The sequence below is a fragment of the Fundulus heteroclitus genome, chromosome 1, assembly GCF_011125445.2.
Source record: "Fundulus heteroclitus isolate FHET01 chromosome 1, MU-UCD_Fhet_4.1, whole genome shotgun sequence".
Classification (NCBI taxonomy): Eukaryota; Metazoa; Chordata; class Actinopteri; order Cyprinodontiformes; family Fundulidae; genus Fundulus; species Fundulus heteroclitus.
In genome coordinates this window covers 37,152,065-37,178,557 of record NC_046361.1, presented here as the reverse complement: position 1 = coordinate 37,178,557, position 26,493 = coordinate 37,152,065, and the positions used below count along the sequence as shown (strand labels likewise).

At 40.5% G+C, this 26,493-nt stretch overlaps 1 protein-coding gene across 1 annotated transcript in view; it reads right to left on the bottom strand.

Annotated features, from left to right (window-relative positions):
• The window catches only part of LOC105922312 (neural cell adhesion molecule L1.1), a 62,669-nt gene that overhangs the window by 11,107 nt on the left and 25,069 nt on the right, over positions 1–26,493 (bottom strand). Inside the window, exons 3-21 of the mRNA XM_036142254.1 lie at positions 25,843–25,857; positions 24,139–24,241; positions 22,275–22,453; positions 19,841–19,966; positions 19,466–19,636; positions 18,911–19,025; positions 15,043–15,227; positions 13,483–13,614; positions 12,285–12,428; positions 12,073–12,184; positions 10,390–10,550; positions 10,080–10,236; positions 8,759–8,889; positions 6,777–6,878; positions 6,421–6,627; positions 4,469–4,539; positions 4,160–4,385; positions 2,529–2,635; positions 1,091–1,355 (exon numbers count right to left, since the gene is read on the bottom strand). Of these exons, the coding sequence (XP_035998147.1) occupies positions 1,091–1,355; positions 2,529–2,635; positions 4,160–4,385; positions 4,469–4,539; positions 6,421–6,627; positions 6,777–6,878; positions 8,759–8,889; positions 10,080–10,236; positions 10,390–10,550; positions 12,073–12,184; positions 12,285–12,428; positions 13,483–13,614; positions 15,043–15,227; positions 18,911–19,025; positions 19,466–19,636; positions 19,841–19,966; positions 22,275–22,453; positions 24,139–24,241; positions 25,843–25,857 (2,709 nt within the window). The remainder of the gene's footprint in view (positions 1–1,090; positions 1,356–2,528; positions 2,636–4,159; positions 4,386–4,468; positions 4,540–6,420; positions 6,628–6,776; positions 6,879–8,758; positions 8,890–10,079; positions 10,237–10,389; positions 10,551–12,072; positions 12,185–12,284; positions 12,429–13,482; positions 13,615–15,042; positions 15,228–18,910; positions 19,026–19,465; positions 19,637–19,840; positions 19,967–22,274; positions 22,454–24,138; positions 24,242–25,842; positions 25,858–26,493) is intronic.

The window sequence follows — 26,493 nt, the reverse complement described above, 5'->3', positions numbered from 1 at the left end:
ACATTGTTTAAAATGTCTTTGTTATGACAAACCCTTAATTTAACCTAATCCCAAATCAAGTTCTTAATTTAACCTAATCCATAACCAAGCCCTTTATTTAACCTAATCCCAAATCAAGCCCTTAATTTAACCTAATCCCAAATCAAGACCTTAATTTAACCTAATCCCAAATCAAGATCTTAATTTAACCTAATCCCAAATCAAGCCCTTAATTTAACCTAATCCCAAATCAAACCCTTAATTTAACCTAATCCCAAACCAAGCCCTTAATTTAACCTAATCCCAAATCAAACCCTTAATTTAACCTAATCCCAAATCAAACCCTTAATTTAACCTAATCCCAAACCAAGCCCTTAATTTAACCTTATCCCAAATCAAGATCTTAATTTAACCTAATCCCAAATCAAACCCTTAATTTAACCTAATCCCAAACCAAGCCCTTAATTTTACCTAATCCCAAACCAAGCCCTTAATTTAACCTAATCCCAAATCAAGATCTTAATTTAACCTAATCCCAAATCAAGCCCTAAACTTAACCTTGTCTCTGTTAATGTCAAGTTGTCATAACAAAGACATTTTAAACAATGTCAACTTTGCTTTAATAGTGTCATAATTTACCGAATGACAATTAATGACAACAGTCCTAAACATTCATAAAGAGTCATTTATGTTCATAACAGGTGTTATGTCATGTTTATGACAGTGTAATGTCAGTTTTATGTACACCCCTTCAAATAAAGTGTAACCAAATATTCTTAACACTTTTAGTGTAAAAAGCTACGAAGACGAGCAGGTTTTACATTTAGAAACATTGATCTATTTCTCATCAGTTTTGGTCTAAGTCATTAAGTGATGAGTCTTGGGGCTCTGGGGCCATCTGGTTTAGATGAAACACTCTTTAAAACACAGTTTGGGATTCAAGAAACATTTTTATGTTTGTTTAAAACACAAAAAGAGGCTCTTTGATCCCTTCCTGGCATCGGGACATTCTCGGTTATCCCTACAAACACCCCCAGAACGAAGGCCAGTTGCTACGTTTCCTCGTACTGGACCGTCTTTCACCAAACGGATGATGTAAATGTGGACCCACCTCCCTCAGGGGTGTGGAAATGTGCCGGAGGGGACTTGGGGCTCTCCCCCTTGCTGTTGACGGCTGTGAGCCTCAGCTCATACTGGGAGAACAGACGCAGACCGGTGACCTCGGCCGAAGTCTTCGGACCGTGGACGTCCACCACCAACAAGTCCCCGTTTCTCAGCTTGTGTTGCTCAAGCGTGTCCCTTCCCTCCGCGTGGTGACGTTTGCCAAGAGACCTCCTGTCTCGTCCGCTGTAGGGACCCAAATGCTTGACGTATATCTGACCAAGGGGAGGGAAAAAGAAAAAGCCAACGCTGATGGGTTATTTACGTAGAGATTGTAAATGCTGGAGGCCCTACACCAACCTCCAGGGACATTATCTTAGAATAATTTAGATGTATTGGTTAAAACGTCCGCTTAAGGAAGCTGACATGCCATTAGTTGAGCATGCTAACAGAACCAGTGCCGGTAAACCCATATTTCCCATATGCATATTATGCTCTGTACTCGTGTTTAGGCGGCGCCGTTGTAAAGAAACAGTACCAGTGTTGTACAGTAAAGAAGTAAAAATACTTCACTACTGTACTTAAGTATATTTTGGAGTACTTTATACTTTTCTCGAGTATAACATTTTTTGATAACTTTTACTTCACTATATTTCTGAACTTAATTGCATACATTTACTCCAATATATTTTCAATGTTTAGTTAAGTTACTCGTTACAAAACGAGAGAGAGAGACTCACGCACGCAAGTGTTTTGACCCCACCTACTGATTTACTGCGACAAAGTCGGGACTTGCCTGGTCTTGTTCATCACCACTAACAGGATAAGAAGCTGGTTCAGTGGTAAAGCAGGTTAAATTAACCTTGTGGTATAGGTAAAGCATCTAATAGCAGAGAGTCCTAATTTTCTTAACTAAATGATAACCTGCAGGTGTATCTATTAGCAGGTTTCCTGTAGGTTAACTAGACCTGGTTTATCACTTAACCATGTTCTTAGTATACACCCCCTTGTCTAAATTTTGCCTGCACTTGGTTGTGTACAAATTTAAAGTGCATAGCACTGACCTTACTTGAAGAAGAAAACTGAATGCTTACAAAAAAGTTGTATTTTCTGTCTAAACTTGGTCTAAATTTCTCCTGCACGTGGCTGTTTAAATTATTTTAAGTAAATTTGACTTTCAAAGTTTACCAAAATCTAAACAATGTCATTCAAACTGCATTTGCCATGTTTTACTTTTTACTTATACTTTTCGTTATATTGCTTGAGTACATCTATTTTTACATTAACTTTCATACTCAAGTACAAGACATTTCAGATACTTTAAGACTTTAACTCAAGTAATATTTTAGTGAGTGACTTGGACTTTTACCAAAGTCATATTTTGGAGCGGTACCTATACTTTTACTTGACTCCGAGATTTCAGTACTTTACACAACACTGAACAGTACCTTGTACCCCAGCAGGTGGCCACGGACGTTCTTCGCTTCGTTCCACGTCACTCTGACCGTGTTGTTCGTCACCGTGGAGGAAACTCCGGTGGGAGCCTCCTCTGGCACTGAGACGAGAAAATAACAGAGAGAAGTCACGGGTGGAGAGAGGCGTGAGATTTATTGGCAGTGATTACTAATCCTGAGGTGAATTCAGAATTAGCCCAACCTAGCAGGCCTTTTATAGCTCATTTTATTGTTTTCATTGTGCTGGTATTGTTTCCTACTTTGATTATCATGGTTCTGTATTATATTTCTATGTACCTGTGCACAAATAACACAACAAAAACATCCTGCTTGGAGTTTTTCTGTTTTGTAAATTCACGTTATCGAGTATTACGTTGCAATGTTTTTAAAGTCACTGATTATTGTTGCCTTGGATACAAAAATCATTGCAACGTTCCACAGTTTTGACCCAAATAACTGTCACTATGAAGGACAAAAACAGAAAGCAAAATATAAGCAATAAATGATGTGTGGCTCTTGTTGAACCTGGTCCTTTCATCTCTTAAATTAATGCAGAATTTACAACAGCACAAAAGCTGTTCTGGTGCTTTTTGGATGCTTTTAACAGCCAAACATCAAGAAGACCACCATCATAAACACAGATTTTAACTTTTGATTTTTAAAAGTAGTGGTATTCTAGAAAAATAACAGTTAAAATGAATTTCAAAAGAGTGCCAAAAATCTAAGTTTGTCACAGGACTCATAGAGGAAGGGGATTTGATTGGATGAGACCAAAACACAACATCCCCATTGTGAAACCTGGCGGTGTGAATATCACACTGTGGGGATCTGCAGGGTAAAGGATGCTGGTCAGAAGCTGCAAAAGAGTTGGGACTGGGGCAGAGGTGCATCCTCACCATACATACAGCCAGAGTTGGCCTAGTCAAAGTCCCGAATGGGTTTGAGCTGCTTAGCAAGTAAATTTGGCAAATATTGGGGTCTCTTTGAAGTGTAAAGCTTTAAAGTATTGACTCAGCCTGCTGAATGTCATCCTCATCATCATCATTTATTGAAGACACAAATAGGTCCATACTGACAGCTATACAAACAAATAAACAATACTATAGAATAGAAATAGAATAGAGACGCAATCTTTTTAGATTTTTTATCAGTCTTGTGTACTTTGCAAACATTTCTTAATCATGTGATGATTTGTGTCTCTGGATCACATTAAATCTAGATAAAAGGTGCTGAAGTTTGTGGTTGACAAAAAAATGCCAGCGTTGCTTTTCCTGCTTGGTATGTGTTCGGCCGCCACTAGGGGGCAGTAATAAACCCTGCCAAGATAACAGCCGCTACCCTTGTGTTGTTGATTGATGATATAATATTAAAATCCGCTGAAACCATCACCATGTTATGGCCTCACATGGATAAAGGATATTAGCTAGAAAATACATCTCAATATTTCTTTTTATTAAAAAATTACCAAAATTAATTGAATTGAATTAAAATCCAACCACAATGTCCCAAATGCATTCATCTACATGTTAAATGCTTATTTGTTTTAACTATCAGTGAATTTTCTGGCCAAAATGAAAAAAAGTAAAAGTTTATAACACCGCAGTGCTATAAACTGCATAACTTACTGTCCTCCCCGGAATGTCCAATCTTCGGCTGCGGTGCTGGTCCTGATCCGAGAGCATTGACAGCCTGGACCTTGATCTCAAATGGTGTGAAGGTTCCTGTGTTATTTACTATAAACGGCGGAGACTTCACATGGGCTCTATTCCAGTCTGTGTTTTCCTTGTCAGCCTCCCGCCAGTACACCTCGTACTTGAAGTCCTGGCCGTTATGGAAGCGCTTCTCTATCTCCTGCAGCGGAGCATAAAACAGACGGGCTTTAGGCCCACCTTGTAACAGGAAATACGTCCAAACAGATGTGCTGCGGCACTTACGTCCCATGTGATGACCAGAATCCCCGGGTCTGTTGAATTAGTGCGCACATTAGTGGGGTTCAAATCCGGAACTGTGGGAATGTGGAGAGAAGAGGACATGAACGATGGTAAGAGCTAAATCAACATGGCAACAAATTAAAGTCACATTGCAACTCCTTAGTATGAAAATCAGCATCCGGAAAACTAAACCCACTTTTACACAAGCACTGTTATCCTGAAACCTTCTGCAATGACTCAAATCTGGATCTCAGAAGACGAACGTCATAGCAGCAGAAACGGCTCTGGTGAAGGTCACTAATGATATTCTCATGGCCTCAGATAATGGACTTGTGTCTATACTTGTCCTGTTAGATCTCAGTGCTGCATTTGATACAGTTGATCACAATATTCTCCTAGAAAGACTTGAGCATACTGTAGGGATTAAGGGAAAAGCATTGGGTTGGTTTAAATCTTATCTGTCTGAGAGATTCCAGTTTGTTCATGTAAATAATAAATCTTCTTCAAACTGTAGGGTTACTTGTACCACAGGGCTCAGTCCTTGGGCCAGTTCTCTATGCTTCTGATTGGTAAAATAATCAGACAGCATGGGATTAATTTCCACTGTTAAGCAGGTCAGAAAATGGATGGATGGATGGATGGATGATGATCAGCTATATTTATCCATAAGTTCTTAATCCAGTCAATTACTTTAACTACAGGCATGTCTTAATGAATACAAAACCTGGCTGACTTTAAATTTATTGCTTTTTAATTCTGGCATGGTGAAAGTTGTCATCTTTGGACCAGAGTCCTCAAAAAATAAACTTCTTAATCAATGACTGGATGGCATTAAATTTTGCGTCTGGTAATAAAGTTAAAAACCTTGGTGTTATTTTTGACCAAGACATGTCATTAAGTCAGACCTGATTAATCTCCAATTTTAGCTTCCCTTCACTGGCTTCCTATTAAATCAAGAATAGAACTTAAAAATCTTCTTCTAACGTATAAAGCCCTTAATAATCAAGCTCCATCATATATCAGAGCTCTGATTACCCTGTATGTTCCTAACAGAGCACTTCGCTCTCAGACTGCAGGTCTGCTGGTGGTTCCTAGAGTCTCTAAAAGTAGAATGGGAGGCAGATCCTTTAGCTATCAGGCTCCTCTCCTGTGGAACCAACTCCCAGTTTTGGTCCGTGAGGCAGACACCCCGTCTACTTTTAAGGCTAATCTTAAAACTTTCCTTTTTGACAAAGCTTCTAGTTAGAGTGGCTCATGTTACCCTGAGCTACCTCTATAGTTATGCTGCTATAGGCTTAGGCTGCTGGAGGACATCAGGGTCTAATTTTCTCACTCTGCTGAGTTCTCCTACTGCTCTCCAATCTGCATTGTTTGTTATTTCAGCTTTTAACTTTTTGTTCTCTGTCATTTTTCTCTTCATAGAAGGTACACCTGGTCTGGCGTTCTCTCATCCTCTATTACCATCTAACATAGAAAGTACTCCTGAGTCAATGTGAGCTTCTGTGCTTTCTGTGTCTCTGCTCTGTCTTCTCTAACCTCCAGTGGGTGGAGGCAGATGAGCGTTCACACTGAGCCTGGTTCTGGTTCTGCTGGAGGTTCTCCTCCCTGTTAAAGGGGAGTTTTCCTCTCCACTGTCGCTTCATGCATGCTCAGTATGAGGGATTGCTGCAAAGCCATCAACAATGCAGACGACTGTCCACTGTGGCTCTACGCTCTTTCAGGAGGAGTGAATGCTGCTTGGAGAGACTTGATGCAACCTGCTGGGTTTCCTTAGAGAGGAAACTTTCTCACCAACCTGTCAGTATGATTTGATGGAATTTGACTTTGTAAAGAGCCTAAAGATGACACGTGTTGTGAATTGGTGCTATATAAATAAAATGAAATAGAAAAGATAAATAAATAGATAAATAGCAGCATCTCAGCACTGCGTGTCACCACATGTGGGGGAGTTTTACCTGCCGGTGGTGTGATGTGCTCCTGGGTGGGTTCGCTGGGGGAGCTCTTGCCAATCTCGTTAATAGCAGTAACTCTGAAGCGGTAGGTGCAGAAGGGCTGCAGGTTGAGCTGGGCATGACTGAAGTCCCCGGGTCTCACCCCAAACCTTTGCCATCCCCGGCTCCTGCTGTCTGCCTTGGGATGCTCCAGGGCTTCCACGATGAACTCTAGAAGGAAAAATGATGTACAGCGATGTTAGAATTAACAGAAATGTGTTTGAAAAAGGGGACTAATCCCTAAATGTGTTCAATAGCTTTTATTTCCACCATTGCAATCTGTAAGATTTGTCCTTTACAAAACTTAACAGCCCCTGTACCTGTTATGGGGCTGTTGTGTGCGGATCCTGGGATCCAGCTGAGGGTGACGCTGTGGTCCTCAAGGACGGACACCGACAGAGAACTGGGAGGTTCTGGTGGAGCTGTGGGCACGACACACATCTTCAGTTAGACGTTTTATGTGCAACTCACCATCACCACGGATGCCATCTTAGCGCTGAGCTTTTAACCAATCTTTATCGACGTGGATCAAAAATACAACGGGGAATTCTCTGCTGATTTAGAAGAATCCAATTATACAGTACATATGAAAGTTATACACATATATTAGGCTTAATATAAGCACACAACGATGTTAAACTAAACATCCCTCAGAAAGTCGTACCTTGATCGCACACTTTATGTCATCAACAAGCTTTGGCTGGATACTGAACTCCAGCTCCTTTAATTGCTTGGTCTCCTAGCGCACCTTTTTAAATTATTGCTCCAGGTTTCTGCCATACGCCACCATCACTGGCAGCAAGAAGCCCCTCAGCATGATACTACCACCACCGTGTTCTCAGGTAGAAAAGCCTCATCCTGACTCCTCCAGTTAAACTTTTTGGTCTCGTCTTGGTTTGCTCCTGCGAGTAGCTGCAAATTTCAGTTCGTCTTAACGGAGCCATACCGTCCTAACTTTATTTATAAAGCAATTTAAAACGACCACAGATGAAACAAAGTGCTGTCAACACTTAAAAGACGTTTTGAACCAGCTGCAGATGAGAGAGGCAGCGTTGAAACCGTCCAGAACCGAGGCCTCTGGCCCCCAGGGCCCATGGCCGGGACCACTTCAGCGCGGCCGGCTGCCGGCGGAGCCCACGGGCTCGTCCCCGCAGCTCTTGGGGGCGTCGGCATTGCGGTGGCTGGGGGATTTCCTCGGGGTCGTCTCTCCTCTTTCCTTTGGGGGGGGTTGTACATTTCCTGTGAAGGCCCCTCTCGGGGGCACTGCTTTGGGGGCCCCTTTGGGAGTCCGGGGTTACGGGTCCCCTGACTCCTGCCTCTGTGCTCGGGGAAGGTGGGTCTTCGGTTCTCCACAATCACTATCAAGCTATTTCTATTTCCTTCTGGATAATTTTCACCTAAACTAGAGCACTCTCACAAACTCCCACAGGTGCTGGGTCCCAGGTATTAAATGTTCACTTATATACAGAAAGCCTGTAATTTATTTATTTATTTTCTTTCACTTTCTTTTTTAAGGTATCACATTACACATGTCAGCTTAAATAATAATACATATGATTTAGCAATGGTATCAAGGTGTTACTCGATTGTATCTGTTGCTTTATGTCTGTTGGTTGTGCTGTTCTTTTTGTGTCTCTTTCCAGGTGATGTAGCAGACAGAGGACGTTTTATCATTCTCTTCCTTTTATCTCTTCTTTCTTTCACCTCTTCTCTTTCTTTTTTTTCTCTTCTTGTTCTTCCTTTACTCTCCTACTTTCCCATTGTAGTGTCCATATAATTTGAAATTCTCCCTGCAGGAATCACAATAAAGCTATTTACACGCACAAATTAAGCGGAGCATTATGGCGAAAGCTGTTTGCTCCACTTGTGAAAGCAAAATCTGTCGAGCTCTATTTGGCACTAAGACATCAATTCTTATTGCCACATTGCTAGACAGGACACTGGGGAAAAAAAAAAAAAAAAAAAAGAAACCGTCCAGAACAAAGTCCATCGCAGTTATCTGACTGAGAGGAAGCAACAAGGTGGTTCCAGTCCTCGCTGATGGTGAACAGTCTCAGCAGCTAATGAGACGATGCTGGTCTTCCACCATTTTCCAGTTTCTGATGGACTCAGTTTTGTCAAACAGGACACACTCAGACTGGTTTCAGAGGGATTCCTGAACGGCTTTCTCAAGGACTCCAGCTCCACCCAGTTAAATACATGCTACCAATTTCAAGAGATTGTTAAAATATCGCCGGTGATTGTATGTAAACTTCTGAACATAGCTATAAATATATCAAGGAATCAGGCGCTATATCCATACCTGCTACAGTGATGGAGCCGGTGGCTTTCGCATGGCTCAGCGGCTCAGTCTGGACCACGCAAGAGTAAGTAGCTGTGTCGTTTATTTGGACTTTCTTCACTTTTAATGTGTTATTCTTGAAAACAGTGTACCTGTAAAAAAAAAGCAGAAAAGTGCTATAAATATTAAACAATTAAAGTCCTCAAACTTTGACCGCTTCACTCTGGATGGAAACCGGCGTCAGAATAAACCAGACTGTGGGCTGATCGTTTTTGTAGCTCTTAGAAAACTGCCTTAGATCAGAAACCCCCACGGATTTACTTAGTTTATTTATCATTATGAATAGAAACAATTAAGCACTGTGATTTTATGCGAGGGATGGGTTAAATGCAGAAGACAAAATTCACTATAATGTGTGCTGCAGTGATTAATAAAGATGTTTAAAATTAAATTAAATATGGGTGGGTTCACAGCAATAAGTCTGGGGGCCAGAGCTCGATTGAAGGGAGAAACGCTGAATAATTTCTTTTATCTGAGTTGGTTCACTTTCAAACTGCATTTTTAAAATCAGACCAAACCACCAGAACTTCATGTCTTAACAATGGCAGCTCGTTCAGTGCAGCTCGTTCTGAAGAAGCTGACCAGTATGAGCAGCAAGAAGCAGCGGCAAGCCGTTTTACCATTTAATAAATAAAATAAACCTTTCTTTAATTTCCATTTGAATGATAGATATCTGAAATGAGGGTTTCTCTAAATAGGTGTAAGCATCTGTAGCATCTGTCTACGATGTTTACAAAGGAAGATCGTATCTGTGTAGAGCTGCAGCCACAAACCCAAAACGATTGAATGGAAGGTGTGATGAAATTTGGAAGAATGACGTTTCAAATGACTTAAATATTTGTTGTCGATATGAAAGATGCCAGTCTGGATATCTGAAATGTACAGGTTCACCACAAGCAAAGGATTTATGGATAACACACTGCAAAAACAGAACTAAAAATGAGTAAAAACTTCTTGAAATTAGTGTGTTTGTCCTTGATTTGAGCAGGTAAATGAGATAATCTGCCAATAGAATGAGTATTTTGACCCCTAAAATAAGATAATTAGACATCCTGCACTTGAAATAAAATGACGGAGATGAGTTGTTCTTATTTTAAGTGCAACAATCTTATTCCATTGGCAAATTATCTTATTTGCCTGCTAAAATCAAGGATACATGCACTCATTTCATATAAATGTTTCTTATTTGTCATTCAGTTTTTGCAGTGCATTTGCTATAACTATGCATATCACTGTGAGTTCCTGCATGCTGGGTATCATTCGGCTTTTTGTGTGATATTACTTGTCATTCATCAACAGGTTTAGGTTGTGTCCGTCTTTCCTCCAGTGGACCTTGAAGCTGTGCAGCCGGGGATCTCTGTAGAACTGGCAGTCCAGGAAAGCTGTTTCCCCCCTGAGGACGCGGACGTCCCCGGGACCTTTCAGTATCACGGTTCGGTCTGAGAGCGAGGGAGCAACCACAGATTTTATTCTGCGCATCCGTTCACTCATCATCAATCACTGAAGAGATCCCTTAATATTCACTTTACAGCAAGGAAATCAAAGTTAAGTAAGTGACACAAACACAAAATGTGAAGAAGAATGTGACTCACTGAAGACCTCCAGGTTAGCGGCGATGGAGACGTTGGTGTTGTCAACGGAGCAGGTGTACACGCCCTGGTCTTCATGGGTGACGTTGATCAGACCGATGGTTCCGTTGGTGAAGAGGGAAACCCGTTCATCTGACAGCAGGGGAAGCGCGTCCTCACGCAGCCTACACACAGACGCGGGGAGAGATCAGACCTGCGAATCATTGCCAACGATGCCCAGCGGCCGCAGCTTGTTGCCTTGCCAGTTGTTTCCTGGGTTTCTGCTTCCAATCTCCGCTTATAAAGGCAGCGACAGGAACAAGGAAGCAGCACAGTCAGGTAGGGATGTTTGTCATGAGTGTGTATGGAGATCCTTTGCATAATATATAAGGCAGGTAAAAAAATAAGTCATGAAAATGCACAATATACTTTATTTCAAGCTTATTCTGGGGGATCCCAAGGAGTTCCCAGGCCAAATGGGATAAATAGTCCCTCCAGTGAGTTCTTGGTCTACCATGGGATCAGAAACCCAAACTTCAACTGGCTCCTTTCGAAGTGGAGAAGCAACAGCTCTACTTTGATCTCCTCCTGGAGAACAGGGCTCCTGACCCGACGTCTAAGGCTGGATCTCCAGGATCTTCTTCTTCTGGATCCAGACACCATCACCATATGTGAGGGGTGGAATCAGCAAATCGAGAGCTTTGCCTTGTGGTTCTGCTCGTTTCTGGACCGCAGAGCCAGTCTCCTTCCTGGACATCCCCATGCTGTTTATACTTTCAGGTTATTATTTAACAGATAAACATGGTCTCTCCAGTGCATCTAGAAATGACACTCAAGGATGAACCAGACTTTCTATGTGCACGATTCTCCTCCTCATCTTTCCTGATTTCATTAGATTTTTCTATGATGTTACTCAAGGAAACGTGTTTGAGGCGTTGCCTTAAATACATCAAAGAGTGTCCCTCCATTTAACTTAAATGTTGTAAATTAATCAACATCTTCAAACACCGTGACATCGATATTTAAAATCCTTAAACGTAACGGCTGTTCTGCAGCTGCAGAGCTAAATTACAGCCAAATCAGACCCTTCTTTTTGGGTTCTCCATTTTCACCTTATTTTTTTTTTTTGCCAGGGATATTTGCCATTTAATTTTGTTTCATATTTCCTTTTTGCAAAATCTGAATGGAGACCGCTTGCATTCAGTAACGGCAAGATCAGATAAGACCATTTAGTGACATTTACCCGGTATTGCATTTTATTTGTGTTAAATTTGCTTTCTTTAACCTACAGACGACACTCCAGTAACCTTTAGGCTATGATCTTGGGTCTGTTTCTCAGAACTTACAGGATGCTTTCTTTCATACTTCCCAGAAACACGAATTTATAAGATTCTTTTCTGAGAACTTACAGGCAACTTTCCAGGAGCTTCTGCAACATTTTCAGGTTACAATTACAGGTTCTGTGAATGCAGAACTGCACCATGGATTGCTACCAAATTTAGAACCTACTGCCCACAAATACAAACCGCTTTTTCCTTCTTACTTTGCTTCATTTTTCTGGTTAAAGTTATCAAATTTGTTCATTTTATTTGATTACGAACACATCAGTCTGTGTACCCAATTTGTTGCACTCTTACTCAAGTCACATCTTGATTTTAAACTGTTTATGGTCTTTTTACAATAGATGAAAATAATTGTGCCTCTCACCATGAGATATGTGGTCGGGGAACACCAAAGAATTCACAGTCCATGCTGATGTCTTCACCTTCAAAGACCTTGTACACCATCCCATCAGAAGACAGGATCTGAGGAGGAAGCTCTGCGGGACAAGACCAGACTCATGTGCATACAGACACAAACGACATGGAGGAATCATTCTGTGTTTGCAACAGGCCTGTGAGAGCCGAAGGTGTCCGTACCGACAACAAACAGGTTGATGTTCTGGAGGATGGAGCCATATGTGTTTGTGGCTTCGCACTGATAGACGGCCGTGTCCGAACGTGTCACATCCCTCAGGATCAGAGCACTGCTCGTTACGGTGCGGCGAGAATCCTTATCCACCGCTGAAGAGACATTCACACGGTAAAGAAAGAGGAGGGGAGCGGAAAACATCGACGGAGCAGCAGCTAGGAGACATTTTTTTACAGGGAGGTAACTCTACCAGGCTCTCCTCTTCCTCCTCCTGCTCTCTTCTTCCTCATTACATCGCCTTATTTTACTTTTTTTGCATTTTTACTCTTTTTCTCTTTTCTTCTTTCTTTCTTTGTCTTTTTTTCTAACCTTTTCCTCCTGCTTCTTTCTGCCTTCTTTCCTTCTTTCCAGTTCGGTTATTTTACATATTTTTTTTTTTTTTTATTAACCTGCCTTCATCTCTTGGACTTCTTTGCTGATGTCATATGTTGTATATTTTTTATCCCCCACCTTTCTTCATGCATTTTTTTCTATTTTTGACTCAGATCATATTTTTCTACCTTTATTCCTAACTTTGTTTCCTGACATATTTATTTAAAATTACTCCAGCTGCTTCTTTTTTTGTATTTCTGATACCAAATTCTTACGGGCTAAATCTCTCTGTTTCTCCCATATTCTTCTTCTTTTTCCTATTCTTTCATTCTCTCTTCTACTTCCGGCCTTCTACCTTTTGTTGGTTCTCAGTTCTCTGTCCAACACTTTCTCTCTTTCTTCTTTTACTGTTGCCTCCATTTCCTTCAGTTAGTATTAGTATTTTCCAGACCATTTTCTTTATTTTTTTCCCTCACTGGAAAAAGTCTGTTCTCTGGACATTAATCTTTAATGTTTCTGTCTCAGTAAAGGTGACGTTACTTTGTTCCTTGTGACAGAAGACAGGCGTTGCCAGAAATCTCTCTAAAGTCCGTCTAAACCTTTGAATCACAGAATAATGCAATTAAAGAGTAACTGAATGAAAGGAAATGTTCAACGGGAAAAGTTCAGATCTTGAAGGTTCCTTCAAAAATACCTTTTATGTTTTACTTTTCAACATAAGTACAAAATAACAGAATTTTAGCAAATTCCGAAAATTTCATCTATATTTGTAATTTTTTTAGTCAATTGGTTTGAAAATATACGTAAAAAGGGAATGTGCCAATTATGTCCCACCTGTGAGAGGTTCGCCGTTGATCCTCCAGGTGATGGTGGGCTCGGGATCCCCCTTGGCCAGACAGTCCAGTCTTACAGTCTCCCCTGGTGCATACTTCAAGTCTGGGGCTTCTTTCGTCCAGTAGGGAGCCGCTAGAAGAAAGAAGGAAAGCAAAAATCCCCGAAATGATCAGTCATAGCATCTATACGTACAGGCTGCAAAGATAAACACTCTGTAATAATGGTTAGATATGATTTTTTAGCTTGTAATTTAGTGTTTAACAGCCTGACTCATTGTTTTATGCCTTTTTAATGTCTTTACCACAAGTCTTTGTTGATAAGTGTATCTTCTGACAAAAAAAGACTATAGCCCAATGTACACACACCGGCCTCTTCATTAGGTACACCTTGTTAAGGGTTGGACTTAGCAAGGACTTCTTTCTAGCATTCTTTGTAGCATTGACCCCACAAGGTGGGAGAAATTTTACTCTTTTGGTACATATTGTCATGAAAACACCCTGATTCATCAGCACCACATCAATGACGAGGATGTCGTCTTCCAGCACATTTGAAATGGGCTCTATTGAATGGCAATCTGGTAAATGTGGAAGCAATCGGAGTCAATTTTCTAGAATAAGAAAACTGTTTTTTTTTTTCTAAAGAACTGCCATTTAATTTCTATATATTGGGTTTAAAAGGAAGAAAAACATTAAACAAAGAAGAGGATGTGTACATTTTCAACAATGGGATGTTAATTGTGGAGAATGATGTAAAAAAAAAAAAGTCACATTGTTTTTAACCTGATGATAAAAAACGTATCTAAATAAATATTGTTGGTACTTTCATCCTCTTTGTGGAAGGGCCAAAAGGCCACCTGTGGCTCTGGAGCTGCAGGTTGTACACCCTTGTTGCAACCTCAACCAGTTATCCCAGTAGATCTGCAGTTCCTGAAATACCAGTCCTTTTGGCAACAATAGTTGCATCATGTTCAAAGTCACTTTTTAAATCCTCTTTATTCTTCCTCATTCTGAGTTTGTTCATCAGTACCAAAGACATCTGCTTTGCTGACACCGATCCAGGGATCTTGTGCTTCATTTAGATAGCAACCTAGCCAAGCTATGTTGCCACACCCTTTTTAAAGTGAAAAAGATTTTCTCCTTCTACTCCTCTATAGTGTTGTTCTAACTGATAGAAGTGTGAGCACTAAACTGGCTTGTACTGTATTGTTTGTTTTAACTTCTCTTGTTTTTTATGCATTTGTGTGTCGTTATTAACCTCCCTCCCTCTTAATGCTTACACCTTTTAAAAGCCTAACCAGGGACGAAGGCTGCAAATTAGCCCATGGCTACAAGCCTTATGTACTTGGACATCGGCCACCTGTTTGGTTGCAATGTTTAATTGTACTGTCCCTGTCAAATAAATAAAAAAAAACAACAACAAAAAAAAACTGTGATGCCATCAACGTCCGCACTTACCGATGTGACTGAGGTCTGCAGAATCTGAAACTACGAGGTGTTTCTGCTTTGGCAGTGCATTAAGAGACAACATGTTTTGCTTTTTAAGAAGTTTTTGGCTGCCTACCTTTCACAGTAACATTGAAGAAATGTGTGGCATTCCCATGAATGTTGTGCGCTCTACATTTGTACATCCCATCATCATCCTCTGTGATGCTTGTGAAGTGAAGTCGGCGGTCAGTGTCTTTTAGCTTGGCACTAGTGGTCTTCAGATCACCATCCATCTTCTTCCACTCTACTCTGGGAGTGGGTCTAAAGAGACATGGGTAAGGATGAGAGGAGAGTGGAAGATTAGATTAATGTACAATGACCTTATCAGTTGAACTCACAAGAAGGAAATGAGTTAATCACAGAAATGAAAGAGACTGTTAATTCATGTGAGCTTATTCCAATAAAAAACTACTACTACTAGAGCAAATGTGGAATGGGAATTTATAAGAGGAAGGATATGATTGTCATAGGAAGAAATTAATGTAAAGCGTGTCAAAAATCCCAGCAGATGGCAGCAATGTTGTTTCCTCCCATTCACAAATTGCCGCCTTTGTTGGCCGTGTCACTTCCTCTTTGCGTTTTACATTAGACAGTGTAGCCCCCTTGATAAAGAAGGTGATTATTCACAGGAAGCTGGCTTCCTGGTTTAATTTAGAGCTATGCTCTTTAAAGTGCAACATTAGGTATTTGGAGAGAAAATGGCACCCTACACATCTAGAGGAATCCAACCTAATCTGGAAAAACAGTCTACTGTTGTATAAACTAAATTTACCCAGAGCCACAGCTCTGTTGATCCATCCATTCCCTTAGCTCTTAGCAGTAATGATTTTATGGGATTCTTCATAAATAAAATTGATGCCATTAATAATAAAATAATTAGCATCCTCCCAAACATAATTACCTCGTCCTCTTTAAGTGAGGCAGCATTGGAGGAATCTTTAGAACCTGCGCAGTGTCTGAACTGTTTAGAAGCAATAGAGCTTTCTGAGCTATCAAAAATTTTAGCTTCATCTAAACCTTCTACCTGTATGTTAGACCCAATCCCAACCAAGTTATTTAAGGAGATATTCCCTTTGATCAGTGGCACTATTTTGGACATGATTAATCTATCCTTAGTAAATGGATATGTACCGCAGGCTTTTAAAGTAGCTGTTATTAAACCTTTACTTAAGAAATCTTCTCTTGATCAAGATGAGTTAGTAAATTACAGACCTATATCTAATCTTCTTTTCTTTTCTATAATTCTTGAGAAAGTATTGCTAATCAACTTTGTGAACATTTACAAAGTAATGACCTACTTGAGGAGTTTCAGTCAGGCTTCAGAGCTCATCATAGCACTGAAACAGCTCTGGTGAAGGTCACTAATGATATTCTCATGGCCTCAGATAATGGACTTGTGTCTGTACTTGTCCTGTTAGATCTCAGTGCTGCATTTGATACAGTTGATCACAATATTCTCCTACAAAGACTTGAACATACTGTAGGGATTAGGGGAAAGCATTAGGCTGGTTTAAATCTTATCGGTCGGACAGATTCCAATTTGTTCATGTTAATAATAAATCTTCTTCAAACTCTAGGGTCACTTGTGGAGTACCACAGGGTTCAGTTCTTGGACCAATTCTCTTTACTATATATATGCTTCCGATTGGCAAAATTATCAGACAGCATAGGATTAATTTCCACTGTTATGCTGATGACACTCAACTATATTTATCCATAAATCCTGATGAATCCAATCAGTTACTTTGACTGCAGTCATGTCTTGATGACATCAAAAGCTGGATGACTTTAAAATTTCTCCATTTAAATTCTGACAAGACAGAAGTTGTAATCTCTGGGCCAGAGTCCTCAAAAATAAACTTTTTAACCAGTCAATTTATCTGGGTGGCATTAACTTGGCCTCTGGTAATAAAGTAAAAAATCTTGGTGTTATTTTTGACCAAGATATGCCATTTAAATCCCATATTAAACAGGTCTCCAGAGTTTCCTTTTTCACCTCCGGAATATCGCCAAAATTAGAAACATTCTGTCCAGGAGCGATGCTGAAAAACTAGTCCACGTATTTGTTACTTCAAGGCTGGACTATTGTAATTCTTTACTGTCACTAAGTCCACAAAATGCAGTTCAAAGTCTTCAGCTGATCCAAAATGCTGCAGCAAGAGTTCTGATGAAAATCAAAAAGAGGGATCATATTTCTCCAATTTTAGCTTCCATTCATTGCCTTCCTGTTAAATCAAGAATAGAATTTAAAATTCTCCTTCTAACGTATAAGGCCTTAATAATCAAGCTCCATCATATATCAGAGCTCTGATTACCCCGTATGTTCCTAACAGAGCACTTCGCTCTCAGACTGCAGGTCTGCTGGTGGTTCCTAGAGTCTCTAAAAGTAGAATGGGAGGCAGATCCTTTAGCTATCAGGCTCCTCTCCTGTGGAACCAACTCCCAGTTTTGGTCCATGTGAGGCAGACACCCCGTCTACTTTTAAGACTAATCTTAAGACTTTCCTTTTTAACAAAGCTTATAACTAGAGTGGCTTATATTGCCCTGAGCTGCCTATGGGGTTGTGCTGCTATAGGCTTAGGCTACTGGAGGACATCAGGATCTATTTTTCTCAATCTATAGAGTTCTACTGTTCTTCAATTATGCATTGCGTGTTGTCATTTCTGCTTGTAACTTTCTGTTCTCTCTCTTTTTTCTTCATAGTAGGTACACCTGGTCTGGCGTTCTGTTAACTGTGACATCATCCAGAGAAGACGGCTCACCCGCTATTACCATCTAATATAGAACAGATTACTGGAACAATGTGTGCTTCTGTGCTTTTTTGTCTCTCTTGTTGTGTCTCTGCTCTGTCTTCTGTAACCCCCAGTCGGTCGAGGCAGATGACCGTTCATGCTGAGCCCGGTTCTGCCGGAGGTTTTCCTTCCTGTTAATGGGGAGTTTTTCTTCCCACTGTCGCTTCAGGCTTGCTCAGTATGAGGGATTGCTGCAAAGCCATGGACAATGCAGACGACTCTCCCTGTGGCTCTACACTTCTCCAGGAGAGAATGCTGCTTGTCGGGACTTTGATGCAATCAACTGGTTCCCTTATATAGTATTTCTTTTTGACCAATCTGTATAATATGATTGAACTTGACTTTGTAAAGTGCCTCGAGATGACATGTTTCATGAATTGGCGCTATATAAATAAAATTGAATTGAATAAAAAGAACCTTTGCAGAATTAGAGCAGCATATTTTTCATCATTAATAGAGGAAAATAAAAATAATCCTAGGTTTCTCTTATCATAGCTCCATTGATCCATCCGTTCCCTTAGCTCTTAGCAGTAACGACTTTATGGGATTCTTCATAAATAAAATTGATTCCATTAAAAATAAAATAATTGGCATCCTTCCAAACATGATTACCTCGTCCTCAGTAAGTGAGGCAGCGTTGGAGGAATCTTTAGAACCTGCGCAGTGTTTGAACTGTTTAGAAGAAGTAGAGCTTTCTGAGCTATCTAAAATTTTTGCTTTATCTAAACCTTCTACCTGGCCAGGGTTCCTGTGTTTTGTGATGCTAGAGCAGAGTTACTGATGAACCCCTCAAGGAATTTGTGAGTTACTTTTCGAAAAAAAAGTATCCATACAAGTATAGATTGTACTCTATCAAGGCTGCTCCTTATTATCTTCTTGTTGGTTTTAAATGGAAAGGACCTGATATTGTATCTTTTGGAGGTTTTTTAGGCACGCCCTGCAGGAGGCAGACCCAGGAACAGGTCTGAGCCTCCAGGATCCACCAGGATAAGCTACACAGTTTGGGTGAGTGTCTCCTTCCTGTACCCCTTACCATTGCAACCACATCTGAGATTATTAAAAGAATGAAAAATCTGGGAGAAAATCTTCAGGAAACGTCGTCTTCAACAACACTGGACACACACTTTAACAAAGCCATGCTGAGATTCTTACAGGCCTTTGGGGATACATTCGAGGATGAGCTCTTTGCCCCTGAAGGCCAGCATTGTGGTGTGGGGGCCTTCAGGGTAGAGGATATGTGGTCTTCTTCCACGAACGACATCATTACCTGGCAACCAAAAGAGGGTTAGGTTTTATGCTGTTCAACACCTTGTAATAAGAAATGAATGAACACAATGAAACCAGTCATGACATACATTCTGGGTGTCAGCATTCGGCTCAACTGGCAGTCTCTACCTGGCCACTCTTTTTTTGTTTCCCAAAGCACCACATGCACTATGTTTAACTACCTTAAAATACTGGAGATGTGCACAAGCTACCAGAGGGAGTGAGTCATACTGAGCGATAAATCCCATTTAGAGAAGTGTTTCCCAGACTTATTCCCCTGAGAGCTTTAACCCTTCTGGCACTAACCAGAAAAGCTGCACTGCCATCCTTGCTGTCAAGCTAATTGCATGCCGTGCACACAGGTACGTCTGTGAAATTAGGCTTGTGCTGTTCTTACCAAGAGGAAAAGTGTTCTGTGTGTGTCTGTGTGTGTTTACTTACTCGGCAGGACGGTGAGTTTTGCAGTAGCCCGATGGATAATAGTCCTGGCTTGTTCGTACTGAATATAGCAGTTGTAGTCATTTCTGGTGTCGGAATCCACAAGATTTGCGAAGTACAATTTTCCATTCTGGCCCATCATCACTCTCTCATTTTGCGGAATGTGAATAATCCCTGTGGAAAAGAAACTACTCATAAAGTTTTGAACATTATTTTGCAATATGTAGATAAATTACTCCTCTTCATGCCAAACTATGCTGACTTTCATCTGAGATTTTGACTGAAACACAGTTTCAGCAAGGATAACATAAACTGAGCTTCTGAGAAAGAAATTTTTATAAATCAGAACCATTACAGCAAACTGGAAGAAATACTGACCGGTGCCCAGCCAGTAGAACCGAGGAGAAGTGGACCTGTTTGGATGGTTGCAGGGCAGGATGAAGCTCTCTCCTACAAACGCTGTCTTTTCTAGTTTTTCAATTTCTTTTCCTACAATCGGATAGGCTGAAACAAAAAGCAGCAAAGCACAACATTGGACAATGTCTCCTAAATAACAGAAAATTATTGATTTGTACTTTTCACTGTAGAAGTCTGTAGATTTTGTTCATGTAGAGGCTTTGCATTGGTATTTTGTGCTGATGTGTGTTTTTTCCTCACCTATTGGGGGCAACATTAGGAAGTGGCTTATGGGTCAGTGCCAGAAGACATGGACTTACTCTGCTATCTTTTTTGTGTGTTTTCACATTACCAGAGAAAGAGTGTGATTATGTAACAGCTGGTCGGTGGCCAGTGAGACTACATCACATATGGAGCTACATGTTTGCTGAGTCAGCACAGTGCAAACGACACAGAGGTTCTGGAGAGAGGTTGTCTATTTTTGGAGCATATTCTTAAAGATGGAGTACTATAAGGGTAAAACAGCACAAACATATATGTATATATATATATATATATATATATATATATATATATATAAATATATATATGTGTGTGTGTATGTGTGTGTGTGTGTGTGTGTGTGTGTGTGTAGATAGAATACATTATTCTCCTGAGGCAGAGAGGGAAGGACATCAACAACACCTTAAAGAGTAAGAAGCTCTTTCCTTGGCTGAAGGATATACTGACCTATGTTTCTCGCTTGACTCGTTTCTCCTACTACTCCCTGTTGATGCTCCCCCCGCCCCCCCTAATGAGTGCCATATTTCTGAGTCATTTGTTTACACTGCAGGTCTACTGGGGGTTCCTAGAGTCTCTAAAAGTAGAATGGGAGGCAGATCCTTTAGCTATCAGGCTCCTCTCCTGTGGAACCAACTCCCAGTTTTGGTCCGTGAGGCAGACACCCCGTCTACTTTTAAGACCAGGCTTAAAACTTTCCTTTTTGACAAAGCTTCTAGTCAGAGTGGCTCATGTTACCCTGAGCTATCTCTGTAGTTATGCTGCAGACGACCTTAGTGGTTTGGAGGGTTGATGCACTGATAACAAGTCTGTGATGCATTTAGGTGCTAAGCCATTCAGGGATTTATAGACTAACAGAAGTATTTTAAAGTCTAATCTCTGAGATCCAGGGAGCCAGTGGAAGGACTTTAGAACCGGGTCCATGTTCTCTACATTCTTAGTCTTAGTGAGGACGCAGGCAGCAACTTTCTGGAACAGCTGCAGCTGTCTGATCCACTTTTTAGGCAGACTTGTGAAAACACCGTTGCAGTAATCAATTCTACTAAAAATAAACGCATAGATTAATTTTTCCAGATCCTGCTGAGACATCAGTCCTTTAATCCTGGAAATGTTCTTAAGGTGATAGAAAACCCACCTTATTATTGTCTTTAGATGCTTTTGGAGGTTCAGGTCTGAGTCCATCACTACTCCCAGATTTTGGACCTGATCAGTGGTTAATAGCTGAAGTGACTGAAGCTGTGTGCTAACTTTTGATCTTTCCTCTATTGGTCCAAAAATTATTACTTCAGTTTTGTTTTCATTCAACTGAAGAAAATTTTGGCACATCCATTCATTGGTTTCTTCTAAGCACTTACTCAGTGCTTGAACTGGTTCATAGTCACCTGGTGATGGTGATGTAAAGCTGTGTGTCGTCTGCATAGTTATGGTAACTGATGTTATTTTTCATGATCTGAGCTAGAGGGAGCATGTAGATGTTGAACAGGAGGGGACCCAGGATGGACCCTTGTGGAACCCCACAGGTGTTTTTCGTCATGTTTTAACTGGAGAGATTTAAACTAAGGTTGAACAAAATTCTAAAATGTAACACTGAAGTTCTATTTCTTTGCTTATCAAACGCTCAGTTTAGCCTCCTTGTGTAGACTTTAGATGAATGCAAGTTAAACTTCTAGAGAACCAGAAACAATTATTTGCTCTTTAAAACTAGAACGGGTGATAAATGAGCAATTGGCATCCTCTCTCAATTAAGAGATGATTGTGAATGGACAAATATCACTGTAACATCAGGATCCAAGACAAACACATCTGCAGATCTCTCAGATTATTTAAAGAGTACCATATCAAGGTCTAGATGAATAAATCCAACTTTCCTGCTCTGATTTTACTGCTCCAGGAGACACAGAGGGTTAAAACGTGGACCTCCCTCCACCAATATCGCAAACTCATGACTGAGTGACGAACCTGTTCCTAGGAAACGGTTGCCAGAGCAACAAGGGATGAGAGAGCAGAACCGGGTGTATGACAGCGTAGACAGATGTGGTGGGTCTCGTGACACGAACCAGAACCTGTTAAAAATTCGACCTTCCTAAGCTTTAGTCTGTGTCTAAAGTCACGGTGTGTGTTTCTGCGTGTGACTCACGCTCAACTATAACTTTTACAGCCGATGTCATGGCGGTCCCCAGGTCATTGGAGGCGAAGCATTGGTAGATGCCAGCAAAGGATTCCAGGGTCACCGTTTCTCCGTACTCCGAGGGGTTCACTTTTCCGATCCCTTTCCGTTCCGTGCCGAACTGGGCCCCGTCCTTCACCCAGCGGATCCTGAAGGCGGAAGGAGGAGATTGCTGTCAGAGCTCTAACGCAGGAGTGCAACACTAACATGAAACACAGACATCATTCCAACAAAAGCTGGGATGTTCTCCATCATTTTTCCTCTGTGTAACTCAGTGGTTCTCAATTGTTTTCTGTTGCACCATCCCTTTTGCAGCCCCCCCCCCTCCCAACTAAATGGGTCATAAATCTAACTTGTATCGTCTTCTGTTTTAATGCACTAAAGCTGTCGTTTTGCAGATTACCCACAATCCCTTTTAAAATGCATAATTTATAACATGAAATCGGTTTCTAACAACTAGCATGTTTCAACATTGCCACACTTTTTAACCATGTAATATTAACAACAATAAAAATGTTTTTTAGCCTGACTTATCACTTTTAACTGTGAACCTCACATTGCCAAAAATAATATTAATCATTAATATCATCATTGTTAAAGATAAACTTTAGCTACATTGAGATTTGTGCGTTTCTAGGAGTTAATTAATAGTATTCATCATACTGAACAAAGGTACAGAACAAACAGCAGGGGGTGCTGTTGTCACATTTAGGAGGCTTGAATTGACTGGACAAAAAGCCCCCCCACTGCAGTAACCCCACCCCCTCCAGTGTTAAAACACTGTTATTGATGACTCCAGTGTGGATGCTAAATTTCTGACTTGCAAAGTTGAATGTTCCTCGTCGATCCTGAATCACTAAATGCTATAATTGCTGTAACATGAGGCTGAACTGAGTTTGACCTCTGAACTGCAGGCAAGGATAAAAACATGCACATGTTTTATGTGCACGTGTTGGGAAGGCTTATGCCACTGACATTAAAAGAGCAGAACATTTACATTATCGGTTCAAAATTCAAAAAAAGTCTTTGAAATGTGAGACAGGATCTAACTAGAAGTAATGGGACTTTTGCTGCACACACATACTGCCTTTTGGAGATTAGTTTTATTCTGCTATAAATTTTGAGTTGCTGTGACGACCCTCTGAAAGGAAAAAGCCCAAAGAAGACGAAGAAGAGACGCTGCTTTGACATCTTTTTTTCTGTTTTGATGTCTGAGATTTTCCCTTCAAGTCTTCTAACACCTATTTTTGATCAAGCTAAGACATTTTTTTGAATGCGGACAAAGCCAACTGGCTTTTCTGCCGTGCAACACATTTGAAACGTGGAAAGCAGCTTAATGATCTGCTGACTTCCTTTGCAGAAGAGAATAGCTGCATCAAACATCAGTTTCCCTGTATTTTTCTGGGCTTGCCCGTCTTCGTGTCCCAGCAAAGCAATGGTTGGGGCGGGGCAGGAGTCATTTTTCAGAGAGAAGTATTTTTCTGATCAATGTTCGGTGAAATGTCAGTAAAATAAGCAAGAAGCTCTTCCTGGTACATCGACCCGGCCCTTAATTAAAGGCACGCTAACAGCTGAGTCAGCTGTAAATCTTCATCTGATTGGGGGATTTATGTTTGCCGTTTTTATTATGAAATTACGTCCTAAAGCAAATGAAATAAGAGGAAGTGATCAGACATGACAGAGTGAGATGGAAAATGTTCGAGTCTGATTTTATTAAAAACATATTTATTTCCATGCCAACGTAAATGTCAGAGGGAGGAAACGAGCGACAAACAAGACGGCAACATTTGTCCCGTCTGTGGTGCACGCTCCCACACAAACCCACGGTACTCACTGGGGTGTCGGGTTGCCGGTGGCCTCACAGACCAAATTGATGTCCTCCAGAGAAAAGGCCGTCATCGGTTGGGGCACCACCGTCAGCCTGGGAGGCGTTTTCACTGGAAACACAAGCAAGCAGAACTTAACCCCCAATCAATGCATCTGCAATAACAGTGATGGTAAAATAAATTTTATTTATATACATCAGCACCCCAATAAAACTAAACGAGTGATTTTTCACATGCATTCGAAATAAAATGCAAATGATTCTTTCTCCTCGCCCTTTCAGCTTCAGAGGTCCCCCGTCATACCAACCGTCACGTTGCTGAGTCACTTTGTCTCCAACACTGATCCGTCTCTGTTATTTAAATCGGATTAATTCTGCCATTTTCTGTCATACCTTGTAGAAATCTGGACATGTGAGACCCAAGTTTCCAAACCATACATTATTGAAGGTCTCTTTTACGTCTCATAAACCTTTCATCCTTCCAGCGACTCTTCTGTCACAAATTATTCTCCTCTTTTGTGCACAATCTGTTGATTTGTACCATTGACTCCAAGTCATCCCCCCTCAGTGCCTCGCTGATCCACTGGTCTCCTTCTCATTCATCGGTTCATTCGTTTATATCTTTATTTTAACTAATATTATATTTTAATTTTGTTTTTATTACTTTATGAACAGCCATAGCAACTGTCTTCTACAAACATTAACACCCATCAAAATAAAAGGAAATCTATGTTCAATTAAACCAATTATAACCTAACCAGTTATTCTTCCACCTGATAACTCTGCCTGGAATCACCAACAGAATCAGATTTATTGTGTGTTTTGCATAAAAAGGAGATTGTTATGGACCCTAACCCACTATGGTCACCATTATAAACTAACTTGTACTGAATGTAAACAACAGGTTTAATGAGATCTGGAGTTTAAAACTGGAAATATGCAGACTAGTTGAACCCAAACCGGATAATCCTGAACGCTAGACAGAGATTTAAAAACAAAGTTTGCGATCTGTCAAAGCTTTCTCGGCTGTTGTTGGTTTCACCACCATATGAAAGGGGATCCTGACTAAAATGTGGCCCACTTAAAAAAGTCAAACCTGCACTGAATGATTTTAAACTGGAAGATAATCTGTATAAGAAACAGTTTGTATTTTACAAATCCTTTACTCTGTGAAAACAGAAGTAAAACGTCATTTTTTTTTAACGCTCTCCTTTTATTCTTCTATCAGATATCATCCTGTCTCTCGAGCTAAGCGCATTATTTTTGCAGGTGAGCACAGGTATAGCATTGCGTTCCTCAGATCGCTACAATATTTAAAAGATCAAAGCTTTTTTAATGTGGAAAAAGGCTGTTTTGCTTCCCTGACTGGGCCTCTGCTGGAAAACTAATCTTTGTTTCATCATTTTTGCATGAGAAGACTCATGAATGGAACATTGTGCAGACATTTCTGCGTCACAGAAACTGCAGTTTTAGCTGCCTGCTTGTGGGAAGGAGTTTCAGACAGAAGCTAAGCTTGCAGAGAGACTGTATGCATGGATGACTGTCAGTACAAAGAAAACTGAACGCATAAATTATGAAAATGGTGCCAATGCCTGTTTAAATGCAGGTTATATTTATCTATATTCGTGTTATTTGACAATAGCACATGTTTTCGTCCCTGTCAGCAGTAAAGAGCCATCACAGACATTTAATAGAAGAATGAAAATCACTTACAGGTGGGTATGCTATCTGTTTGTCCACAGGAAAGCGTTAAAGAAGGAAGAGAGAGGAAACAGACATGTTTAACATGGTTCAGACTCCGTGGCCCTCGTGGCCCACGGTGCACCTTTCACAGTGAAGCTGTAGCTTGTAGCCAGGTGAGCAAAGAGGTAAACAGCTGGACCCTGGCCCCATTCAGAACAGGCTTTCATGCCACTAAATCCACACAAATAAAGGTGTCCAACATTATTCCTGAAGGTTCAGCAACCTTTACAACCCGCAGAGCCATTTCTGCCCTCGGTCCAGCTAAACAAATTTTGTTTAGAGCCACAAAAGTTACATCTCTTTGAAACAAGAGCTTGTTTTTATAGTATACTATAGGAAATTTGTTTAAATTTTTTTTAAATTAAAGATTAACAGTTATTATTTAACCAACAGTATTTTTGTGTTTAGGTTTAATACATTTTGTTCAATTAGAGATTAGATTTTTTTATACCAAATGGCATCAAAATGATGAAAAAGCAAGTTGTTTTCAACCTACTGACAAAAAGATACTTCATTTATCTATAGTAAAATGTTCTATACACCATTAGTTTCTTTCTTTCTGGAAATGTTGTGCATATATTGCAGAACTAAATGCATCCTAAAGCTTGCAATTTTAAATTA